At 38.8% G+C, this 22,108-nt stretch overlaps 1 protein-coding gene across 1 annotated transcript in view; it reads right to left on the bottom strand.

Moving 5' to 3' along the window:
• Positions 1 to 8,524: 8,524 nt before the first annotated feature.
• Positions 8,525 to 22,108, bottom strand: part of zranb2 (zinc finger, RAN-binding domain containing 2) — a 35,920-nt gene continuing 22,336 nt past the window's right edge. The window contains exons 7-10 of the mRNA XM_059984344.1: positions 18,328 to 18,482; positions 16,531 to 16,617; positions 11,168 to 11,335; positions 8,525 to 10,927 (exon numbers count right to left, since the gene is read on the bottom strand). Of these exons, the coding sequence (XP_059840327.1) occupies positions 10,864 to 10,927; positions 11,168 to 11,335; positions 16,531 to 16,617; positions 18,328 to 18,482 (474 nt within the window). The 3' untranslated portion in view covers positions 8,525 to 10,863. The remainder of the gene's footprint in view (positions 10,928 to 11,167; positions 11,336 to 16,530; positions 16,618 to 18,327; positions 18,483 to 22,108) is intronic.

The raw sequence follows: 22,108 nt of genomic DNA, 5'->3' as shown, positions 1-22,108 counted from the left end.
CCACCAATAGCCTGTGTTCCCAGTCTACCCTTCCTCATCCTGTTGTTGTCTCTCGTTTAGTCTTAATAAACTGCAGCCTCATCTATGGCACCATGCCAATGGTCTCTGAAAATCCAAATACACACATTCACTGATTCCTCTCCCCCTTTAGTCTTCATATATCTGAGAAAACTATCATTTTTTGTTATTGGCTAGCTTACTTTCACGTTTCATCTTTTCCTTCCATATGGTTTTTTAAAAATAATGTTTCCATCTGTTGGTTTTTGAAAGCTTCGTAATCAAAATTCCCACTAATTTTTGCTCTATTGCCTTGGTTGGTTTTGACTTTGTCAGCTAGAGCCGTGCCATCCTGTTTTTAAAATAGTTTTTCTTTGGGATGCATCTATCCTGTATGTTTCAAATTGCTCCCTGAAACTCCAGCCATTTCTTCTCTGCCATCATCCCTACTGGTGTCCCATTCCAATTGACTTTGTCCAGCTCTTTCCTCATGGCTCTGTAATTCCCTTTAATGCACTCACATCTAACTTTAGCTGCTACTCCTCACATTGCAGGATGAATTCTACCATATTACGATCACTGCCTCTGAAGGATTCCTTTATTTTAAGTCTCTGATTCAAATCCAATTACACAACACCAATCCAGAATTGCCTTTCCCTTAGTGGGCTCAACCACAAGCTCCTCTAAAAAAGCCATCTCATAGGCACTCTACAAATTCTCTTAGGATTTAGCACTAACCCAATTTTCCCAATCGACCCACATATTGAAATCCTCCATGACTATCATAACATTGCCACTTGGACATACATTTTCTATCTCCCATTGTAATTTGTGGCCCACATCTTGGTGACTGCTCTGAGCCTTTATATAACTCCCATCAGTGACTTTTAACTCTTGCAGCTCCTTAACTCTACCCATAATAACTCTACATTTTCCAATCTTTTGTCACCTCTTTCTAAGGATTTGATTTCATTTTTTACCAAGTCACTGCAACCCCTCTGCCTACCTGCCTATCCTTTCTATACAATGTGTCCTTGCATGTTAAGCTTCCAACTATAAACTTCTTTCAGCTACGACTCAGTGATGCCCACAATGTTATAACTGTCAATCTCTAACTGCACTACAAGCTCACCTACCTTATTCTGTATACTGCATGCATTCAAATAAAATGTCTTTGGATTGTATTCATCACCCTATTTAGTTTTCTTCTGCTCTGTTAGACTGCAATTCATGTAATGGGGCACGGAGGACTGTTTCTCCTGACAGTCTCACTACATGCTGCCTATGCTTGTATACCAACTTCCCCATCCTGTTTCCTATCCCCCTGCCAAACTAGCTTAAATACACCCCAACATTTCTAGCAAGGATACTGATCCACCTTGGATTCAGGGTGAAACCTCTTCATACAGATCATACCTTCCTTAGAAGAGATCCCAATCATATAGAAATCTGAAACTCTGCCACTGCACCAGTTCCGCAGCCACACATTCATCTGCTGAAATCATCCTATTCTTACCCTCATTGCCATGTGGCACAGGTAACATCCAGACATTACTACCTTGAGGGTCCTGCTTTTCAGCTTTCTACTCTTCAAGACCTCGTCCCTTTTCTTACTCATGCCAATGGTGCCAATATGTTCAAGACTTCTGGCCGCTCACTCTCCCCCTTTAGAATGCCATGGCTCTGATCAGGAACATCCCTAACCCTGGCACCTGGGAGGCAACATATTAACTGGGTGTCCCTAATCCACAGAATCTTTTGTCTATTCTTAACTATAGAATACCCTATCACCACTGCAGTCCTCTTCACCCTCCCCACCTCTGAATCAGAGTGCCAGACACTTCCCCCGATAGGCCACTGCCCCCCATGGTACCCAAAGCCGTAAACTTATTGTTGAGGGGAATGGCCACAGGGGTGCTCTTTCCCTCCCCTGACAGTCACCCAGGTACCTGCCTCTGGCAAGTTAGGGATGACCACCCATCTGTGTCTCCTATATATTACTATATCACCTCCTCTATTTTCCATATGAGCCAAAGGTCATCGAGCTGCTTCTTCACCTCCTTAATACGTTCTGAAGAACTGCAGCTTGGTGCATCTGGTGCAGATGTGGTTATTCGGGAGGCTGTAGGTCTACCAGAATTCCCGTATCTCACACAAAAACAACACACCTCTGGAGTAATCCTCACTGTTCTAACAAGGAACGAAGGATGAACAATGAAGAAACTTACCAGATACTTACTTTATCCAAGCATCCCACTCCACTTCAACTCCAGTCCACTAACACAATGGCCGCCTTGCTTGTCCCCATATTATTTTACGTGGGTTGCGAATGAATCCTGATTTGATTGGACCAACAGAAATGCTTAAAACCCACAAACTCTCCTCTTTAAAATCTCACTCAGAAACCTGTGAGTTGCTTCCTCTCTCATTCCCAATTTGATTGAGCTGCCAGAAAAAAAATGCCAAAAGGCTGCAAACACTCCTTTTCAAATCTCACTCATGGACCTGTGAGTTGCCTTTCCCCAGCCCGCTCCTGATTTGGCTGCAATGCTGGAAAAATGCTGAAAGTCTGCGAATGTCTCCTTTTAAATTTTACTTTTGGACTTGAGCTGTCTCCTCTCTTGCTCCTGATTTTACTGGGCCAGCCAAAAACAGTCCTAAGCTCATTCAACCCATCCTCATAAGACATCTCTCTAGTCGTCATCGTTCTGGTAAATCTCCTTTGCATCCTTTTTAAAGATTCCACATCCTTCCTATGATGAGGTGCCCAGAACTGAACACAATATTCCAACATTACGTCACAGCTTTTGAACACTATCCCCCAATTAATGAAGGCCAACACACCATATCCCTTCTTAACAAGCAGCAACAGAGGGATCTATGGATGTGGACTCCCTTCTGTTCTTCCACACTAAGAATCCCACCATTAAGCATGTATTTTTCCTTCAAACTCAACCTTCCAAAGTTAATTATTTCACACTTTTCTGAACTGAACTCTATCTGCCACTTCTCAGCGTAGTTCTTCACCCTGTCAATGTCCCACTTCAACCTTCATGTCAATCTTAATACCAGAGAGTAGTAAAACATTATTGTATTGATTTTATCACTTACGTCCTTCATACACTGGGTGTAAAAATCTTTCCGCCTCATGTGATTGAAGGATGCAAGTAATAAAAGTCAATTCAATTTAGTTGCATATTTAAACGAAGGTGTAGACCTTTAGTAATTTATAATATTATGTACAACAGGATAGTCAATATAACATAGAAATACAGTTGCATCAGCATGAATTAATCAGTCTGATGGCCTGCTGGAAGAAGCTGTCTCGGAGCTTGTTGGTCCTGGCTTTTATGCTGTGGTACTGTTTCCTAGATGATAGCAGCTGGAACAGTTTGTGGTTGGGGTGACTCAGGTCTCCAATGATCCTTCAGGCCCTTTTTACACACATCTTTGTAAAAGTCCTGAATAAAGGGAAGTTCACATCTACAGATGCGCTGGGCTGTCCGCACCACTCCCTGCAGAATTCTGCAATCAAAGGAAGTACAGTTCCCATACCAGGCAGTGATGCAGCCAGTCTGGATGCTCTCTAATGCTAAAGTTCTTAGGATTTGAGGGCCCATACCAATCTTCTTCAACTGTCTGAGGTGAAAGAGATGCTGTTGTGCCTTTTTCACCACAGTACGTACAGAGCACGAAATCCTCAGTGCTGTTTATGCCGAGGAACTTAAAGCTGTTCACCCTCTCAATCCCATATCCATTGATGTCTGTAGGGGTTAGCCCATCTCCATTCCTCCTGTAATCCACAACCAGCTCATTGAGGGAGAGTTTGTTTTCTTGACACCACTGTGTCAGGGTGATGTCTTCTTCTCGTTATTATTTGAGACTAGGCTAATCAGTGTAGTGTCCTCAGCAAATTAGAAGATTGGAGCTGTGCATGGCAACAGTCATGGGTATACAGACAGTAAATGAGTGCACTCTTACTACCTACCGGTGATCTGACAGGAAGTCCAGGATCCAGTTACACAAGGCAGGATGAAGGCAGAGGTCTCTGAGCTTCTTGTCAAGCCTGGAGGGAATTAAGGTGTTGAATGCTGAACGGCAGTCCAAGAACAGCAATCTCACATAATCATCCCTCTTCTCCAGATGTGCAAGGATGTGACTATTGTGTTGTCTGTTGATTGGTTGTGTTGGTAGGCAAACTGTAGGGGGTTCAGTGAGGGTGGCAACATGCTGCAGATGTAGTCCTTGACCAGCCTCTCAAAGCATTTGCTTATTATTGAGGTGAGTGCGACAGGATGCCAATTGCTCAGATATATTACCTTGGTCTTTTTAGGATCTGGAACAATGCTATTATTGTGTACTGCAAATGCTAAATCTGATATCCCTAAAGATAAAATGTGCAAAAATGCCCAGATATACAAAATGATTAGCGTGTTTTCCGTGGGGTGGGGGTGGGGGAAGAAAGAGGCCTTAAAACTTGACTAGGGTAATTTCAATGTAGCTGCCAACAATTTGCTCAGCAGAAATCAGAGAAAGGCATCAGAAAAGCACCCAACCCGTGGCAGCTGAACTGTAGCAAAATACACTGACCGGCATGGAAAGGGGTGAAAGGGAAAAGGTCACAAATTTACTCAGAGCAAGACTGAAGGAAACAAGTACCAGGCAAACCACCTGGGTGTTGTTATTAAACAACCTTGTCAGAAAGGGCCTGGAATTGTTTTAGCCAGAAATGTGAAGTTGCTCCTTCCTACTAACTTTTTCACCTTGAATCCCCAACCTTCCACTTACACTCTTCCATCTCCAGTTTCAACTTATTTCCAATCCACCAGAAATACAAGAACACAAAATAGGGACAGGAGTAGGCCACAAGCCTCCTTAAAGCCAAGCTGCCTTCAAAATATTAATGGTTGATCTATAGTGCCCTCAATTCCTCTGAGAAAGTTGGACTGTAAAGTTCACTTTCAAGGCCAATAGAAGTTGTACACTACCAAGAGACTATGGGCTCTAGTCTGGAGGCTATAGCAATTCTTTGCAAGGATGTCAACAATTCCTAGAAATGGTGCTTACAGGCGTTGGTGACACACAACTGTGGATGTATGAACAGAAGTCACAGACTTTTCTCTGCTTCAGTGTATTCCCAGCATGATGCAGTAGGAATCTTGTCTCTATTGCACAGAATCTGCTTATATTTCCTATATTGCTTTGACATTTCTGTGGAAATTATCTATCTACATTATATGCTGAGTTTTTCCTTTCTCCATTAGTACTACCTGATCTGCAGAACACATCTCATAGCCCTATTCATACAAAATGCTGGAGAAACTCAGTCCTAATGAAGGGTTTCAGCCCAAAACCTCGATTATTCCTTTCTATAGATATTGCCTGACCTGTTGAGTTCCTCCAGCATTTTCTGTGTGTAACTGAATTTCCAGATCAGCAGAATCTCGTGTTTATCTCACCGTTACTAGCAACACAAAGATCTAATCACTCGCACTTTACTACCCAAATGACTTCAAACTTTTTCAGTCATTTCCTTTGTCCTTTTCCCCAGTATATTCAAACTATCTTTTCCATTTCCCCTGCAACTTCAAACTGTCTTTTTACCCATTGCCCAGTTCTTACAGGGTATCCAACTTTGTAACTTTTAACCCTGATTCTCCTTCCCCAGATACTAACTGACCTACTGAGCATTTTCTAGTTTTATATTCCATGACCTCTATCCCCCTCCCAGAGGGAATACCAAATATCACCCATAAGGACTCACATCTGTTGCAGAATACTGTTCAAAAAAAAATTACAGCTGAGTTGCAGCCAAATTGTGCAAAGAGGAATATTAAATTGTTATTAATAATGGGACTTACAAAAAAAAATCACTTTGCATATTTTTTTTGAGGGCTGTAACAGTTTAAAGCACAATGTGAGAACGCTGCTCTTGGGACTACAGTTCAGCATTCAATACCATAGTTCCATCCAGGCTCGACAAAAAGCTTACCCTTGACCTGGCCTTGTGTAGTTGGATCCTGGACTTACTGTCAGATTGCCAGCAGGTTGTAAGATTGAGTTCCCTCACCTCCAACCCTCTGACTCTCAATACAGGAGACCCTCAGGGCTGCGCACTGAGTCCCCTCCTTTATTCCCTGTATACCCATGGCTGTATTGCCACCCAGAGCTCAAAACTGCTAATTAAATTTGCTGACAACACTACATTGATTGGGCTTATCTCAAACGATAATGAAGTGGCCTACAGGGAAGAAGTCATCTCTCTGACACAGTGGCGTCAAGAAAACAACCTCTCCCTCAATGTCACAAAAACAAAGGAGCTGGTTGTGGATTACAGGGGGAATGTAGATGGCTAACCTGTGTTGCCATCAATGGATCTGGGGTTGAGAAAGTAAACAGCTTCAAGTTCCTTGGCATCCACATCACCAAGGACCTCACGTGGTCTGTACATACCGGATGTGTGATGAAAAAGGCACCACAGCGTCTCTTTCACCTCAGACATTTGAGGAAGTTTGGTATGGCCCCCAAATCCTAAGAACTTTCTACAGGGGCACAATTGAGAGCATCCTGTCTGGCTACATCACTGCCTAGTATGGGAACTATACCTCACTTCATCGCAGGACTCTGCAGAGTGGTGTGGACAGCCCAGTGCACCTGTAGTTGCGAACTTCCCATGATTCAGGACATTTACAAGGACAGGTGTGTAAAAAAGGTCTGTAGGATCATTGGGGACCCAAGTCACCCCAACCACAATCTATTCCAGCTGCTACCATCCAGGAAACGGTACCACAGCATAAAAGCCAGGACTAACAGGCTCCGGGACAGCTTCTTCCACCAGGCCATCAGACTGATGAACTCACACTGACTTGAGTGTATTCTATATTACATTGACTGTTCTATTTATTATAAATGACTACGATTGCATATTTGGAGATGCAACATAAAGATTTTTACTTATGTATGTGAAGGATGTAAGAAATAAAGTCAATTCAATTCATACTCTATTATATATATATATATATATTTTATATTAAAAAACCTTTGACTCCTGTTGAGAACCAGCTGCTATCTTTCCTCAACCCTTATTCTTCACAAACAAATGTCCCAAGAGAAAAGAAATATTTTCCTCTCCTCACATCTGGGCTGGACTGGGCAAGGTACAGTCCCGTCTCTCAGCCAGATTCAGGCTAGCGGGGGGAATGGACCTTTGCCAGCAGGGTAGCCCAACTCCCCAAAATTCTCACAGCATACGGTGATAAGAATGATTGCAGCATGGAAATGATAGTCACAGAGGGACAGCCTAAAACAGAATCTGCCAAGTGAGAATTAGGCGCTGTGGCAGAGATAGAACAGTGTCATCTGCAAAATTCAAATACTGAAGACATTTTCTGTTATTCCAATTTCCAATGAACTACCCAAACAATTGCACATATATGACCAGTTTGTTGGCTTATGTTAGCCAGCATGAGACCAAAGAACGCAAATTTGAATGATCTATGGTAAAAACAAAATCACAACTGCTTGCTTTACTAAAGAATGTGGAACTTGCCATGCAGGTTAGATGATTACCGTTACATTCAACAATATAGGCAAGCACATGCAAAAAGTTATGCAGATAATGTTTAAAATATATTTTGGCAACAGCCGCATATACTATAGATAAGTAAACCAAATGGCCTATTCTTCAGTAAATTCACATATGCAAACAGGGCTACAGAATGTATGGAAACCTCAGCTTTATGGTCTCTAGTGTGAAGATATTACAAATGAAATGTCAATTCAGGATTTAAAGGAAAAGCTGGAGATCTAAACTGGAGTCAGCAACGTGCCATTGATAACTACACTCCAATACTTGACCTCCCTAATCCCAGTTTAGAACATATTAATTATGCACATTAAAGACAAGTAGGACACTTTTGCTCTCAAGGTTGCTCTGACATTCAAGCTCATAGCTGTCCTCTCTCAACACCATTATCCTTCTGTATTTCTCATTCCCTTTAATCAGCAGAAATCTGATTGTATTCAAAACATTGATCAATGGTTAAGCCTGCACCCTTGCAAGCAGAGAATTCCAGATTCATCATCTATGGAACAATGTTTTCCTCATTTCAGTTGCAGATGCTTTGTTTACCCTCAGAACTCTGGTTCCAAAGACCTTCATTAAAATGGGGAAAAAAAATGAGGAAACAATGCAGAGTTTCTACTCACATCTAACTTACTGAACCCTCTAAGAATGTTATATTCTCTGCCTGAAAAATCTCTTGTTGCTCTCCATAGTGTTGAATCCTTTGTATGGTACCCAGAAGTGTGCAGCCTACCCAAACACGCAAACAAATCATTATCAGCTCTTCAGTATCTTGAATAATAAAATCATGTTAATCACAAACATTAAAATTATTTTGAGAAATTTTGCCATATAGACTGAAATGGGACAAGTTTTATCAAAATTCTTCAAGATGGGGAGTACTGGTCTCACTTAACAAACTAAAGACCCATCAGTAATGTTACTTCTACAAATTATTTAAAACAAATGAAATTAGATTTAGTTCAAACCACTTATTTCTTTTTATTGGTGCTTGAACAAGACATGTGATAAAGTACCTTTGTAAGTATTTACATACATGGTCTACAAAGGGCTTTTGTTTCCAATGAAACTATTACATAGAGGACTAGATGAATGAGCTGATGACCTTAAGCAAATTAATTGTCACTTTTACCATTTACCAATAGCCAAAACTTACGACTAATAAAATTGTCAAAGCCCTACCCAGATATCCGCAATTAAACCTCAGCTAATTGTTTTTCTAAATACAGCAATACTCCAGGTGGTGAAAATCTGAAGACAGAAAAATTCTAAAGAATTCAGCACTTCACTGGTTTTGATAAAACTACAGTCTTGAAAGTGATGAAAGTCGCCTTATCAATTTACGCCTTTCTGCAAGGTTGCAAATTTAACTAATTTTGCACATTATATGTCACTGTGTAGATCTTGTTGCTCATGAAAGTCATACTGCAAAAGTCTATGCTTAGAGGAATTCTGCAAAAATCAGATCTTCAAATATTTCCACAGCTGAATCCCAAAACACATCAATAGATAGTGGGCACCTGTTCAAGTTGACTTATACGAACTACAAATAGAAATGGTCGTGTAGACTTGCTGGTTCTGAAAGAAGGTGTTAAAGAGATTAAAACTATAAATTTTTACAAAACTAGAACAATAATACCAACAAGGTGCCTTGCTCCAAAATAAACGCAAACCCTTATTTGCCTAACATGTTTGGCTCCTGTAAGATAACAAAACAAAGATTTGGGAGAAAAAAAACATTGTCCACAATTAGACCAGATAGGCAGCTACCTGGTAAACCAAGTACTTGTAGAATTTTTGCTTCCAGGATACTTACCTGTTTCTACTATCTGTGCTGAAGCCAGAGATAAGAAGACCAGAGCTTCTGCACGATGGTGCTAATACCATTTATTTGCAACCAGGTAAAGAATGAAGAGCTATATTAAGCCATAATTCAAGAACAGAAGGCAATTGATCAAAAAGAATATTCTTAATTTTGACTAACATTTTAAAACATTTGAAGAATGAAGGTTCTATGTCTTAATAAATTTAAGCTAACAGCATTTAAAAAAAATATGGCATGTTACTTTTGTTAGTATGCTTTAAAATTATCACCCACTCCCCAGGACGTGTAAAGCCCTGGTTATTACTCTATTCTGCCCCAAAAGGGGATCTAAAACAGTCCTCTCCATTTCTACGGTACTATGGCACATTGCTATAGTTACTATGACAGGCTGAACTTCAGGGCAAAATTATGCTAAGCTGCAAGCTCTTTACAATTTAAAACTATGCTTAATTCTAGAATAGAGTGAAAAATTTCTAATTTCAAGGATCCCCAAATAACCAATGCTGTTGTAGATCTGAGGTTTTAATTATTTGTTTTAAAGATAATTGAACACAAACTAAAACTGAAAAATTTGCTAAGGCTGTAGATCTGAAAAAAATGTTCAGAAGAAAATGGAAAACTTCAATGTCTTTTTGCAACTAACATAAGGCATACAAGGTTTTGAAACGCTTATAGAAACAATTCAGTCTGGGGTAGGGGGTGTGGAGAAGGTGGTGGGATAAAATCCTATTATCATTAAATTCAACACTGTTGTGCTGTCACAATGGTTCCACAAAAAAAGCTGACAAAATGAAGATCATTTTGCACACAACTTTCCCACAAAATGTAGCATGTGACTGGGAGCTGAATAACAAACTGAACTGCAAAAAGTACAAGGATCAATAATGAGCACAGTGAGAATTAACGGCTAAAGACCCCATGTTCTAGCAGGAGAACTGATGTATAACAAATGTGGCAAACATTTGATAGCCGGGAATGCTAGCTTAGTGAGCAAATTAATCTGAACAACAACCTTAAGAGTTCCCATTCCTTGAATATTTCTTTTCATAACAAAAAGCCACCAGCTCTTCCATTATGAGTTACTGGTGGTCTGAAACATGAAGAGAATTTAGAGTGTGGTCTACACTCTAAATCGTTAGACCACACTATTCAATAACTACTTGCCTTCATAGCCTTTTAAAGAGAATGCATCAAAATCAGATGTATAGTTCTTCAAAAACACTATTATGGCTTAATATACTCCTTAAATACACCTGGGTACAATTTCTAACACTCCTTAAAGCAACAAAAAGGTTTAAGATTACATCAGCAAGACTTCATCAGAACACATGTCCAGTTTTTTTTAAATGTTTCACAACATCAGGTTAATTTGCTCAAGACACTAATAACTTTAAAATAAGTCCATGCATTTTCCAGAAATTGTTTTTTTTTAAAAAAAACTGTAGTTGTTAAAATATTATTTCTGCTTAGAACTTGAACGGGAGCCTGAGTGAGAGGATCCAGAAGACGAACCACTGCGCCTGCAAAAGACAAAAATATCAACGAGGTGTGCAAACCTGAGTTTAAGGAAGCTACAGATACATCTTACAAGTAACCCATCTAAAAATACATTGCTTATATTATATAGCTCAAAACCTGTGTGAAAGAACAACCTGAAATATTATCTCTTTAAAAAAGTTGTCTTACAAATTGATAGCTTCTGCAGTCCTATTAAAATCTATTAACCCTGTATGCTAATCTTATTCTACAGATGCCCAAACCTTTCTGCAGACCAAGATCTCGAGTCAGAGCGTCTAGCTTTTTTGCGGCCACTGGAGGATGATGATCTGGAGCGACTTCGTTTTTTCCCTCTTTCAGAGGAAGTTGATGATCGAGAACTTGAGCGCGACCTCTTCCTTGGAGATGATGACCCCCGGCGTGATCTGGAGCTGGATTTTGATTGATTGGAAGAAAGTTAGATCTATACCAAATAACATTCTAAAACATTAAAAGGCTACATTTGTGTTTGTTTTAATTTTACTGGAGACTTCACTGCAAATGTTATACCATTATGATAACCCAAATATCAACAAATAATTTCATTAAGCACTCTAAAAAAGAGAAAGCAAAATTTTGAAGATATTCTGTTGTGCAGACAACAGACAGAATGTTAGCAGTTTAGAGATAATCACATAGATGCAGCTATGTACAATTGTCTCATAAAGCAGAAAGTTCCATATACCTAGCAAGAAGTCAATTTAGCAAAGGAGTAAAAACACTTGGGTTCAGATCAGTTTTCCTGTCCTGGGATATTAAGCAGCACTCTCCCCACCCATTCTATTTCTCCCATTTATTAAGTCTGAGACTTCTGCTTTTAACATTGTTTCCTCACTTAAGATGTTGGAGTCCATTATCAAGGATGAAGTTATGGAGTACTTGGTGACACAAGACAAGATAGGACAAAGTCAGCAAGGTTTCCCTGAGGGAAAATCTTGCCTGACGAACCTATTGGAATTCTTTGAGATTACAAGCAATTTTGGAACCCTCATTAAGAAGAGATAGGCTGGCATTGGAGCGGGTCCAGTGGGTTAGGGTTAGGGTCTAAGACAAGAGGACACAGCCTCAGGATAGAGGGGCATCCATTTAAAACAGCTGTGGAGAAATCTCTTTAGCCAAAGGGTGGTGAATTTGTGTAATTTGTTAACACAGGCAGCTGTGGTGGGCAGGTCGTTGGCTGTATTTAAAAGTGGGGATTGATAGCTTTTGATTGGCCACAGCATCAAAAACTACGTGAGAAGTCTGGGAGTGGGATTGAGGAGGGAAAAAAGAGTATCAGTCATGACTGAATGGTGGCACAAACTGGATGGGCCCAATTCTGTTCCTATGTTTTATGGTCTAAGATAGGCACATGGGATTAGTTAGATTGGCATCATGGTCAGCAAAGACAAGATAGGCTGAGGGACCCATTTCTGTGTTGTTCTAATCTAATAAATCAGACCATTACAACTTCCCAAAGTCCATGAATCAAATGCTGAACAATTTCTTGTTAAGTACAGCAGAGCCACCTACTGAATTTAATATGAAGTAGCAAAGGAGTGCACATTGTAGAACATTAAGTTCTGAGCTCAAGTCCTTTATCAAACTACCACATACTGTACTGAACAGATTTTTTTCCTTATTTCTTATGTTATAGGATAAAGGATTACTGAATATAGTACTTATTATAAATTTATGCAATCAGCTTCAAAAAGGAAGCACCTTTTCCTAGGACTATATTAACCTGGAATATTAACTTTCCCATCTTTATTTTTCTCTTAATGCTACTATTGTGGGAAATAACAAACCGAACCAGATGCTTTCCAATAACAGAACACTGGTACAATTCTAGATTACAAGCAACATTACAAAGAAATCATGTAACAGGCAATATTCTATTGTTAGTATCAGATTTAGTTTATGAAACATGTTGTTAAATGTTGTTACTGAAATGCATTATTTATGGTGCCTATTCATTAGCTTCTCTTATTTGTCCATTTTAGAGTCGCCTCCCTGCAACTCCAGTTGATATTACCCTCCAAAGAGCAGCTTAAGTATTGCACTCATTCCCAATTCCCAACTCTCATTCACCATTACTCATTCCAGCCAATCCATGATCTTCCCTGCTTGTTTCACACCCCCCTCACTATTCAAATTTCCACAGGTTAATATCTGAACATTGATCTCAGTCAATGCTCTATTATTTGGAGATGGAACAGATTGTTTAAAATTGTGAAGGATGAAATGAAATTAATGGGCATCAATTTTACCTTTGAAATATACTTAGTTGAAGGTCTTGAGATGAGCACCTGGCTACCCCCAATGATCAAAGCATTTTATTACTAAGACTTACGAGTGGCAAGCAGATTTCACATGCAAACAGAAACTCAGCTGCTAGTCCATGAATACAAGATCTTACATTAGTTGAAAGACCAAGTACAAAATCAAAGATTTTTCTTAATATGTTTCTCAAAGTTCTGAACAGCCGAATTAACAATACCTAAAGCAGCTCAAAATTAATGACATAAAACTTAGCTTGAAGGTAGAGATGTGCTCCTCCTCAATTTAAGGTCAGAAATTTATGTCACAGGGGTCAGTCAAGTTTTCACATCACTGCCGAACAATTACTTAGACTACTAATACGTCCCGGCTCTTGAGTCTACAGGTTTCCAGTAATCCTTCATGAGTTTTTCCATGCCCAAATTCCTACTAAGCTGTGACAGTTAAAAAAATAATTAAGTTTTAAATGTTTGCCTGACAAAAAAATATCTGGATCTGGAGGAGGATTAGTCCCACAGGACCTTACCATGCTTAGTATGAGAACCCTACGCAAGGAAAATTGCATCAATCTGACCATTTGTCACCCGCAGATCACAGTTTCTATTTAAATAAGGTTTGATGCTAAATTTCTCTCTAGCTTGTGGGAGGAATAGAACAACAAGTTGAGCATATGTTGCACTGGGTCACTCTCCAGCAGGATGCAAGAAACTAAGCAGTGGAAGTCTATGTACAAATAAACAAAATAGTGAAAGCCGAAAAATGATAAAGCACTTTAGAGCTTCATAAAGCTTTGAGGTTCCTTAATGCTATAAAAGGCAGTAGTGGTGAAAGTGCTCATACAGAAACATTTAAATTCTGATGATTATGCCAAATGAGATGATCTTCTGGATGGATACGAGTCTACTGACTGAAGAAACGCAAACTGTGAAGGTCTTTAAAAATGCAACTGTATTTGCACAAATTCAAATGGTGACAAATCCACAAAAAACTGAAATGGTGAATTGCATAGAATCCAACAGTACGTTTTTCCCAAATGTTTCATGATTTCTAAAATCAAACAAACTCAATAAAGGAAGAACAGAAAACATAAAAGATCTCAATAAACCTACTCTTCTTGATGCAAGATCATTTTGTTATTAGTGTTCTGTGGTTCCTTTCATTCTGGAATATGGAGGATAATAATTGAGGAAGAAGAAAGAGACTAAGATTGGAATAATCTGAGAAAATTACATTAAGGCTAACAACATTTTCACGTGATCATTTTGGATCTACTGCCAATAAAGTTTACAAAAATAATTTTAAATTGTTACTTTAACAGTTAAGTCATGCAACTCACCCCTCCCTCTCAAAGAACTGAATTTGAAAGCTAACAAAAAACTAATTTTATAGCCCCTTTATAAAATCCTGCCATGTATGCTACCAACATACGGAATGTAAAGTAACAGTACTCTCAAATAAAATATGGTCCTCTTCCTTAAAGCAAAATTAAAAAGTCTTTTATCTTTAAATGTCTTTAAATGTTATTATTATATAATAACATAAGATATAAGATATATTATCTTTAAATGTCAATGGATGCATTCTTATACAGGACAGGTGCTGCAGGTTAACTGCTTAAATAGGCTTAATTATAACATTTGTTTCAAATGAAATGCTCTACACAATTTAATACACAACTTGACCCTTGTGTAATTGAGAAAAGTACTAATCAAATTAGCTACCTATTTGATTAAGCTGAATGAGTAAAACAGTAACTTGCAATGCTTGGTAAAAGCTTCCAGTTTGCTCATACATGTTGCAATGACACATGATGAAACAAAACTGCTTCAATGACTCAAAATAAACCTCGAAACATACTAGCGCAAAATATTTCTTTAATTCTGCCCTATAATAACTAAGAAATCTTCCAACAAACTAAGAGAATATGTGGCAAATAGCAATTCAAGTAGGTAGATATCGAACTGTACTGTCATTAAAAGTTAAACTAATTTTTGAAGTAAACTTTAGGTAGGTGAATTCCAGTCAAGAGTTCCTGTGGCATTTAATACTGCTCCCATGTCCTGCCAACATTTTCTAAATTACATGGAAGCAGGTTCAGAAAAAGAGAAGAGTATTTTAACAGACTCATCCAAAACACACAAACTATAACAGGTGCTGAAGATTGTCTATTTCATCGTTAAAGTTCTCTATGTATGAAGTGAGGACCAAAGGACAGAATTCGAACATGACAGTGCAAAATATTTAAACAAGTCTCAGAACCTATTTCTTTGATAGACTATGGAATGTCAGCCAAAGATAAATGAGCTGTAAAACAATTTAAATACTGATGCCAAAGAGGAAAGTTAGTGAAAAATGGCATTCTTCTGTCTGTGTTTTCTTAACATCTTTGCACTCTGTATGTAGTTACAACATTTGTTAACAGGATCTTTCAAAAAAAATTATGAAGTCTCATTTTGAACAAAAAAAAATACAATGGTTACAAGGCAGAGTGGATGTTGGGAGGGCAAGTATTTACATAAACAGGACACCCAAGATTTTCTGTAAAAATTATTTTAAAAGCAAATGGAATATTAGTCTTAATCCTCAGAAGTTTTAATTATAAAGGGGATAACACTTTATCACAACTATACATGCCAATTTCATTTGGTGGGGATTTCCAGGAGTTTGAAAAGAACTTACATGGGGTGGGTGGGGAAGTGGAGGAGGGTGAAACTTTTCAGCAGCAGTAAATAAAATCCTGAAAAATTGGGAGAAGTGGGAGTAGAGTCATTACAAATCAGAAGCACGGGTTAATTGCTTTGCTCAAACTTAAGTGACTAAGAGAAATTACGATCACTACTGCCACAATCAAGACCAGCTAAACTATGGAAAAGAGATTAAACCAACAAATGGTGTGGCTTGCATACTTCACCTTAGAATGAGATATTGCACTTATCCAGCAAACACAAAATTTTCATATCTATCTGTCCATTGGAATTAATAAACAATGTACTGTGCAGGCCATAATTCCAAAAGTAAAAAGGGAGTAAAAGTGGGGGAGGGTGAGAACCACAGATTGTTGATCACAGAAGCAGGATTACTTTTAAATTGAAAACAGGATTAAAGTCAATTCATACACAAAATTAAAGTGGTGTGGAACAGTACACCAACACCTGCAGGTTATAAAATACCTTCCGACTAATGCATATCTAGTAGGTTAACATAACTTGTCTGATTTAAATAAAAATGGTGATAGTAATGAAATGAACATGTTAAAAGGAGACGAGGTGGTCTTCCCCCAGAGTACTTTCTAAACTCTCCTAGGAGGAGAGAATGTTACCCCATTCACCTTGACTTTGACCGGGGTGATCTAGATTGACCTCTGGAACTGGAACGCGACCGGGATCTGGAAGTAGAAGAACTTCTGGTCCGGGACCTGCAATAAAATGGTAATAATTTCCAATGGAAGTTTAAAAAGCAAGCAACATTAAAAACTGGAAAGACAAGTTCTTTTCAACTTCAAAGTCTAGTAAGATCAACTTATTGTCGAATGCAACAAGCAAACAGAATTACCAAGCTGACATGGCAATGCATTTTAACTCTCAGATCTTCCTCTGGTTCCATAAACAAATATTTTAACTCAAAACAAGAGTTTATCAGAACATCAATTAAACATCTAAAAAATCTATTACATGCGCAACCTTTAGAGTGGTTATTTAAAAACACATTTAAATGGATCTCAATTTCCTCTACAACAGAAAACACAGCTGAAATTCAAATCAAAGCTAAATTTCCAAAAACACCCAAAATGTTGCTTCTCTTCGACCACATGGGAACAGATACAATAAAGCAATTATATTCTTTGGACAAAAGATGAATAGAAACAGGACAAGAATTTCTCTTAATTTCTTGTTTTCTTCATTTTTTTTTAAATCAGTAATGTTGATGCCTTTAACAAATTTAGACAATTTTTCATAAATAAATTATTTAAGATAAATGCTATCATATGATCAAATAAGTATGGCATTATATGTCGGTTAGTTTATGATAATGAAGCTACTTGTATTCAAAATTAACATTTTAACTTAGTATTTCTTATTTATGTTAATTTGTCAAATATATACATTAAAAATCCAAAGCATTAGTGTCTCGCTGTCTTCTCATGCAAATGGTTAGGAGCAAAGCACACAAATATGTTAACAAGAAAACAATCTTTGTAATAAAGAACAGTATGATTTTTGCATTTTTAAGTAATTTAGATAGCAAGTAATAGATGAAATTTAACATGGGAAACACAGCTGGTATGGGATTCAGTTGCCAAAAGTAATGAACAATTCCTAAATCGGCTGACACAAGATAAATTTATGAAACCTTGAAATTTTGAAAGTCTCTAAGTGGCATTAACTGAATCGTGCACAAGCCCCAAAAAATGAGCAATGCAATCAGATACCTTAAGCACAATTTAGTTTTAATATTCAATTAATAAGAACTTTCACTTTTGTCTGCCTGAATAATTCTGAACACCAAAGATTTAAGTAAAAGCAGAAAAAAAAAATTGTTTGGGTTCAATAGAAATAAAGAAGTCTCAAATATGATCATGTTCAGCATTTTCAGCAGCAGTAGAAGATTTAATATTATCAATTTTGTCAAAAGAATTTCAAAAAGAAGTGGGCTTGTTTTCAAATGGAACATTGAATAAATTATCAGGACAGTATATAAATAGATTCAGAATATAATTGTGAACACCTCTGATTAAAATAAGCAAAAGGGAAGCTTCCTTCCACATATAGGAAGGGAGAGTAGCAAAAATGTGACAGCATTAAATAAGAGCATTATCTCAAAAAAAAACTATTAAGGGGAGGTACAATTTTGATACTCAATCTGAGAACTTTGGAAATTAATAAACTTTTTGGACTCAATTAAAGACTTAAATGCAATGTTTTAGTCCTTATACATAGTATAACATTTGATAATATCTTGAATATTCTAATAGAAGCCATCTAAAAGTCATCTCCTAAAGGAAGGAATGTAACTTTATAGATGCAAGACTTCAAAAATTTGTCACATGAACAATTATTTAAAAGAAAGAAGTTAAAACTGATACTGACATTTTGCCCGGTGTCACCCTTGACCTGTACCCGTTTACCTGGACCTTGAACTGGAATGAGCAGTAGAAGATGATGAAGATCGAGAGGAGCGAGACTTGGAACGACTGCTGCTTTTTGGAGGTTTCTTTTCATCTTCACTTGCATCCAGATTGTATTTTGAGAGATCTCCATCTTCATCATCATCATCATCATCCTAGGAAATATTGAAGGGTTATGCCTATCATATGTATAAATTACATTCGGGTTGGACGGTGATAGGTGATATCAGGTGAGGGTGAAGGTGGGATGAAGTAAGGTGCTGGGAGATGATAGGTAGAAGAGGTAAAATGCTAAAGAAGGAATCTGATAGAAGACAGTGGACCATGGAAAAAATGGAAGGAGGAAGGGCAACAGAAGGAGTTGATGGGCAGGTGAGAAGGGGAGTGATAAGTTACTGTAAGTTATAGAAACCAAACTTCTTCCTCTTTAAGAACCCTAAATATACAAGCATGAAGCAACCTTCTAATGATTAGCCAAGAGTAGCATTCCTTTGCAAAAGATATGGAAAATTTAACTGGTTCACAAGACCCAGTAAAAAAAAATTCACTGACCTAAGTTAAAATTAAAGCTATTTTGGAATAAACAAAGACAGTTGCAGCAGAAGTTAAATTGTTTTAATTCAACTCGACAAAAACTTTGTTCACTCCCTAAAAAAATATGCCAAGAGCCTGAAATTTCTGAGTACAGAGAAACAACAAAAAAGCTGCACTTGTTTTAACCACTAACAGCACAGAAGATAAGCATTTACAATCTTTCATTCCCTTGGTATGCCTGATAACTGATGATCTGGAACTCTTACTGTACGGGGGAAGATCTGGCGTAGTGATAATTACCACTGGAACAGTAATCCAGACACCCAGTTATACGCTGGGGACACAAGTTACAATCTCACCATGGCAGATGGTGAATTTGAATTCAATACAAATACCTGATGACCATGAAACCATGTCGATTGTTGTGAAAACCCAGATGGTTCACTAATGCCATTCTTACCTGGTCTGGCTTATATTTGACTCCAGACCCCCTGAAGTCTCATGGCACCTGGTTAAACATGGGCAAAGAAGCCTGCTGATTACCACATACCATCCTCCCTCAGCTGATTAATCTCTACTTTTCCATGTTGATTAGCACTTGGAGGAGGCATGGACACAGAATGTAGATCTGGGTGGGGGACTTCAATATCCATCACCAAGAGTGGCTCATTAGTACTACAGACAGAGCTGGTCAGGTCCTACTGGACATAGCTACTAGATTGGGACTACAGCAGGTGGTGAGGGAACCCAGAGGGAAAAAACACATGACCTCATTCTCACTAACCTGCCTGCCACAGAAGCATCTGTCCATGACAGCGTTGGTAGAAGTGACCACCACACAGTTTTTGTGGAGACTAAATCCCATTTCAACATTGAAGAAACCCTCCATCGCACTGTGTAGCACTATCACTGTGCTAAATGGGATAGACTTTAAACAGTTCTAGTAGCCCCATCTATGAGGCACTGTGAGCCATCAGCAGCAGCAGAATTGTACTCAACTACCATCTGTAACCTCACGGCCTGGCATATCTCCCACACTAACATTACCACCAGGCCAGAGATCAATCCTGGCTCAAAGAAGAGTGCAGGAGGGCATGCCGAGAAAAACACCAGACATACCTTAATATGTCTGATGAAGCCACAGTACAGGACTACTTGCATGCTAAACACCATAAGCAGCAAGTAATAGACAGAGCTATGTGGTCCCACAACCAACAGATCAGATGTAAGCTCTGTAGTTCTGCCACATCCAGCCATTAATGGTGGTGGACAATCAAACAAGTCACTGGAGGAAGAGGCTCCACAAATATCTACATCCTCAATGTTAGAGGAGTCCAGCACACCTGTGAAAAGATAAGGTTGAGGTATTTGCAACAATCTTCAGTCAGAAGTGCCGAGTGGATGATTCAACTCACCCTCCTGGAGCCCAGATGTCAGTACGAAGCCAATCCCATTCACTCCACGTGATATCAAGAAATGGCTGAAAGCACTGGATACTGCAAAAGCTATGGGCCCAGACAAAATCCTGGCAATAGTCCTGAAGATCCGTGCTCCAGAACTTGCCACGCCACAAGCCAAGCTGTTCTAGTACAGCTACAACACCAACCTGGCAATGTGGAAAATTGCCCAGGTATATCCTGTACACAAGAATTAGGACAAGTCCAACCCAGCCAATTACCACCCTATCAGCCTGCTCTCAATAATCAGCAAAGTAATGTAAGGGGTCATCAACAGTGCTATCATGCAGTATCTACTCAGCAATATCCTGCTTATGGATGCCCAGTTTGGGTTCCATCAAGGCCACTTAGCTCCTGACTGCATCACCTCCTTGGTCCAAATATGGAGGAAAGGGCTAAATACCAGAGGTGAGGTGAGAGTGAGAGCCGTCAACATCAAGGCAGCATTTGACCGAATAGGCATCAAGGTGCCCTAGCTAAAATGGAGTCAATGGGAATTAGGGGAAAAACCCTCCACTGGTTGAAATCATAGCTGATACAAAAGAAGATTGTTGTGGTGGTTGGAGGTCAATCATCTCATCCTCAGGACATCACTGCAAGAGTTTTCCAGGGAAGCTTCAGCTGTTTTATCAATGACCTTCCTTCCATCGTAATGTCCAGAAATGGAGATGTTCACAGATGACTGCACAATGTTTTGCACAATTCGTGACTCCTCAGGTAGTGAAACAGTTCATACCCAAATGCAGCAGGACAAACCTAGGCTTGGGCTGACAAATGGCAAATAAACAAGTGCCAGTCAACGACCATCTCCAACAAGAGAGGATCTAACCAATGTCTCTCGACATTCAGTGACATTACTACTGAATCCCTATCAACCTCGTGAGCATTACCACTGACAAGAAATTGAACTGGTCTGGCCATATAAACACTTTGGCTACCAGAACAAGTCAAAGGCTAGGAATCCTGTGGTGTGTAACTCACCTGACTTCCTAAAGCCTGTCACCATCTACAAGGTTCATGTCATGAGTAATGGAATACTTGCTACTTGCCTGGATGAGTGCAGCTCCATCAACACTTGAGAAGCTTGACACTATTCAGTACAAGGCAGTCCACTTGATTTGTACCCTTTCCACATGCATCCAATCCCTCCACCATAACAAACATTTGCAGCATTTTGCACTATCTACAAGATGCACTGCAACAACAAAAGGTTCCTAAGGTAACACCTTCCAGTCCCACGACCATCACCATCTAGAAGGATGAGAACAGCAGATAGTTGGAAACACCACTAGGAAATCCTCCTCCAAGTCGCTCACCACCCTGACTTGGAAACATATCACAGCTCCTTCACTGTCACTGGGTCAAAATCATGGAACTTCTTCCATAACAGCACTGTGGGTGTACCTATACTTCATGGACTGCAGCAGTTCAAGGCAATAAATGCTGGTGACACCCACATCCCATAAACGAATAAATAAAAAGGTGGCCAACAGATCAGCTGAGGAATTCAAATAAACAAGAATTTAATTTAGTGCAGTCAAATAGGACAATTTATTGTCATTAGATTTTACTGACCAACTCTTACAGAGCTTCTTAAGCAATCATAGTGTTTCATACTTGAAGTCAGCAAATTGATTAATGTTACCATTCATGTTCTCTTCATCCAGGTCCGTTTACAATTTTGTGGAGCAGAGAGCATTAAATATTCTACATCAAATCCACTTGGCAGCTAATCCACCAGTTTGAAGTCAAAATAATAATCTAAATATTGTTCAATTTAAGTTTCACTG

This window comes from Hypanus sabinus, chromosome 11 (assembly GCF_030144855.1).
Source record: "Hypanus sabinus isolate sHypSab1 chromosome 11, sHypSab1.hap1, whole genome shotgun sequence".
Classification (NCBI taxonomy): Eukaryota; Metazoa; Chordata; class Chondrichthyes; order Myliobatiformes; family Dasyatidae; genus Hypanus; species Hypanus sabinus.
Note: the sequence above shows the minus strand (reverse complement) of the source record. Positions and strands in the feature narration are given on the sequence as shown.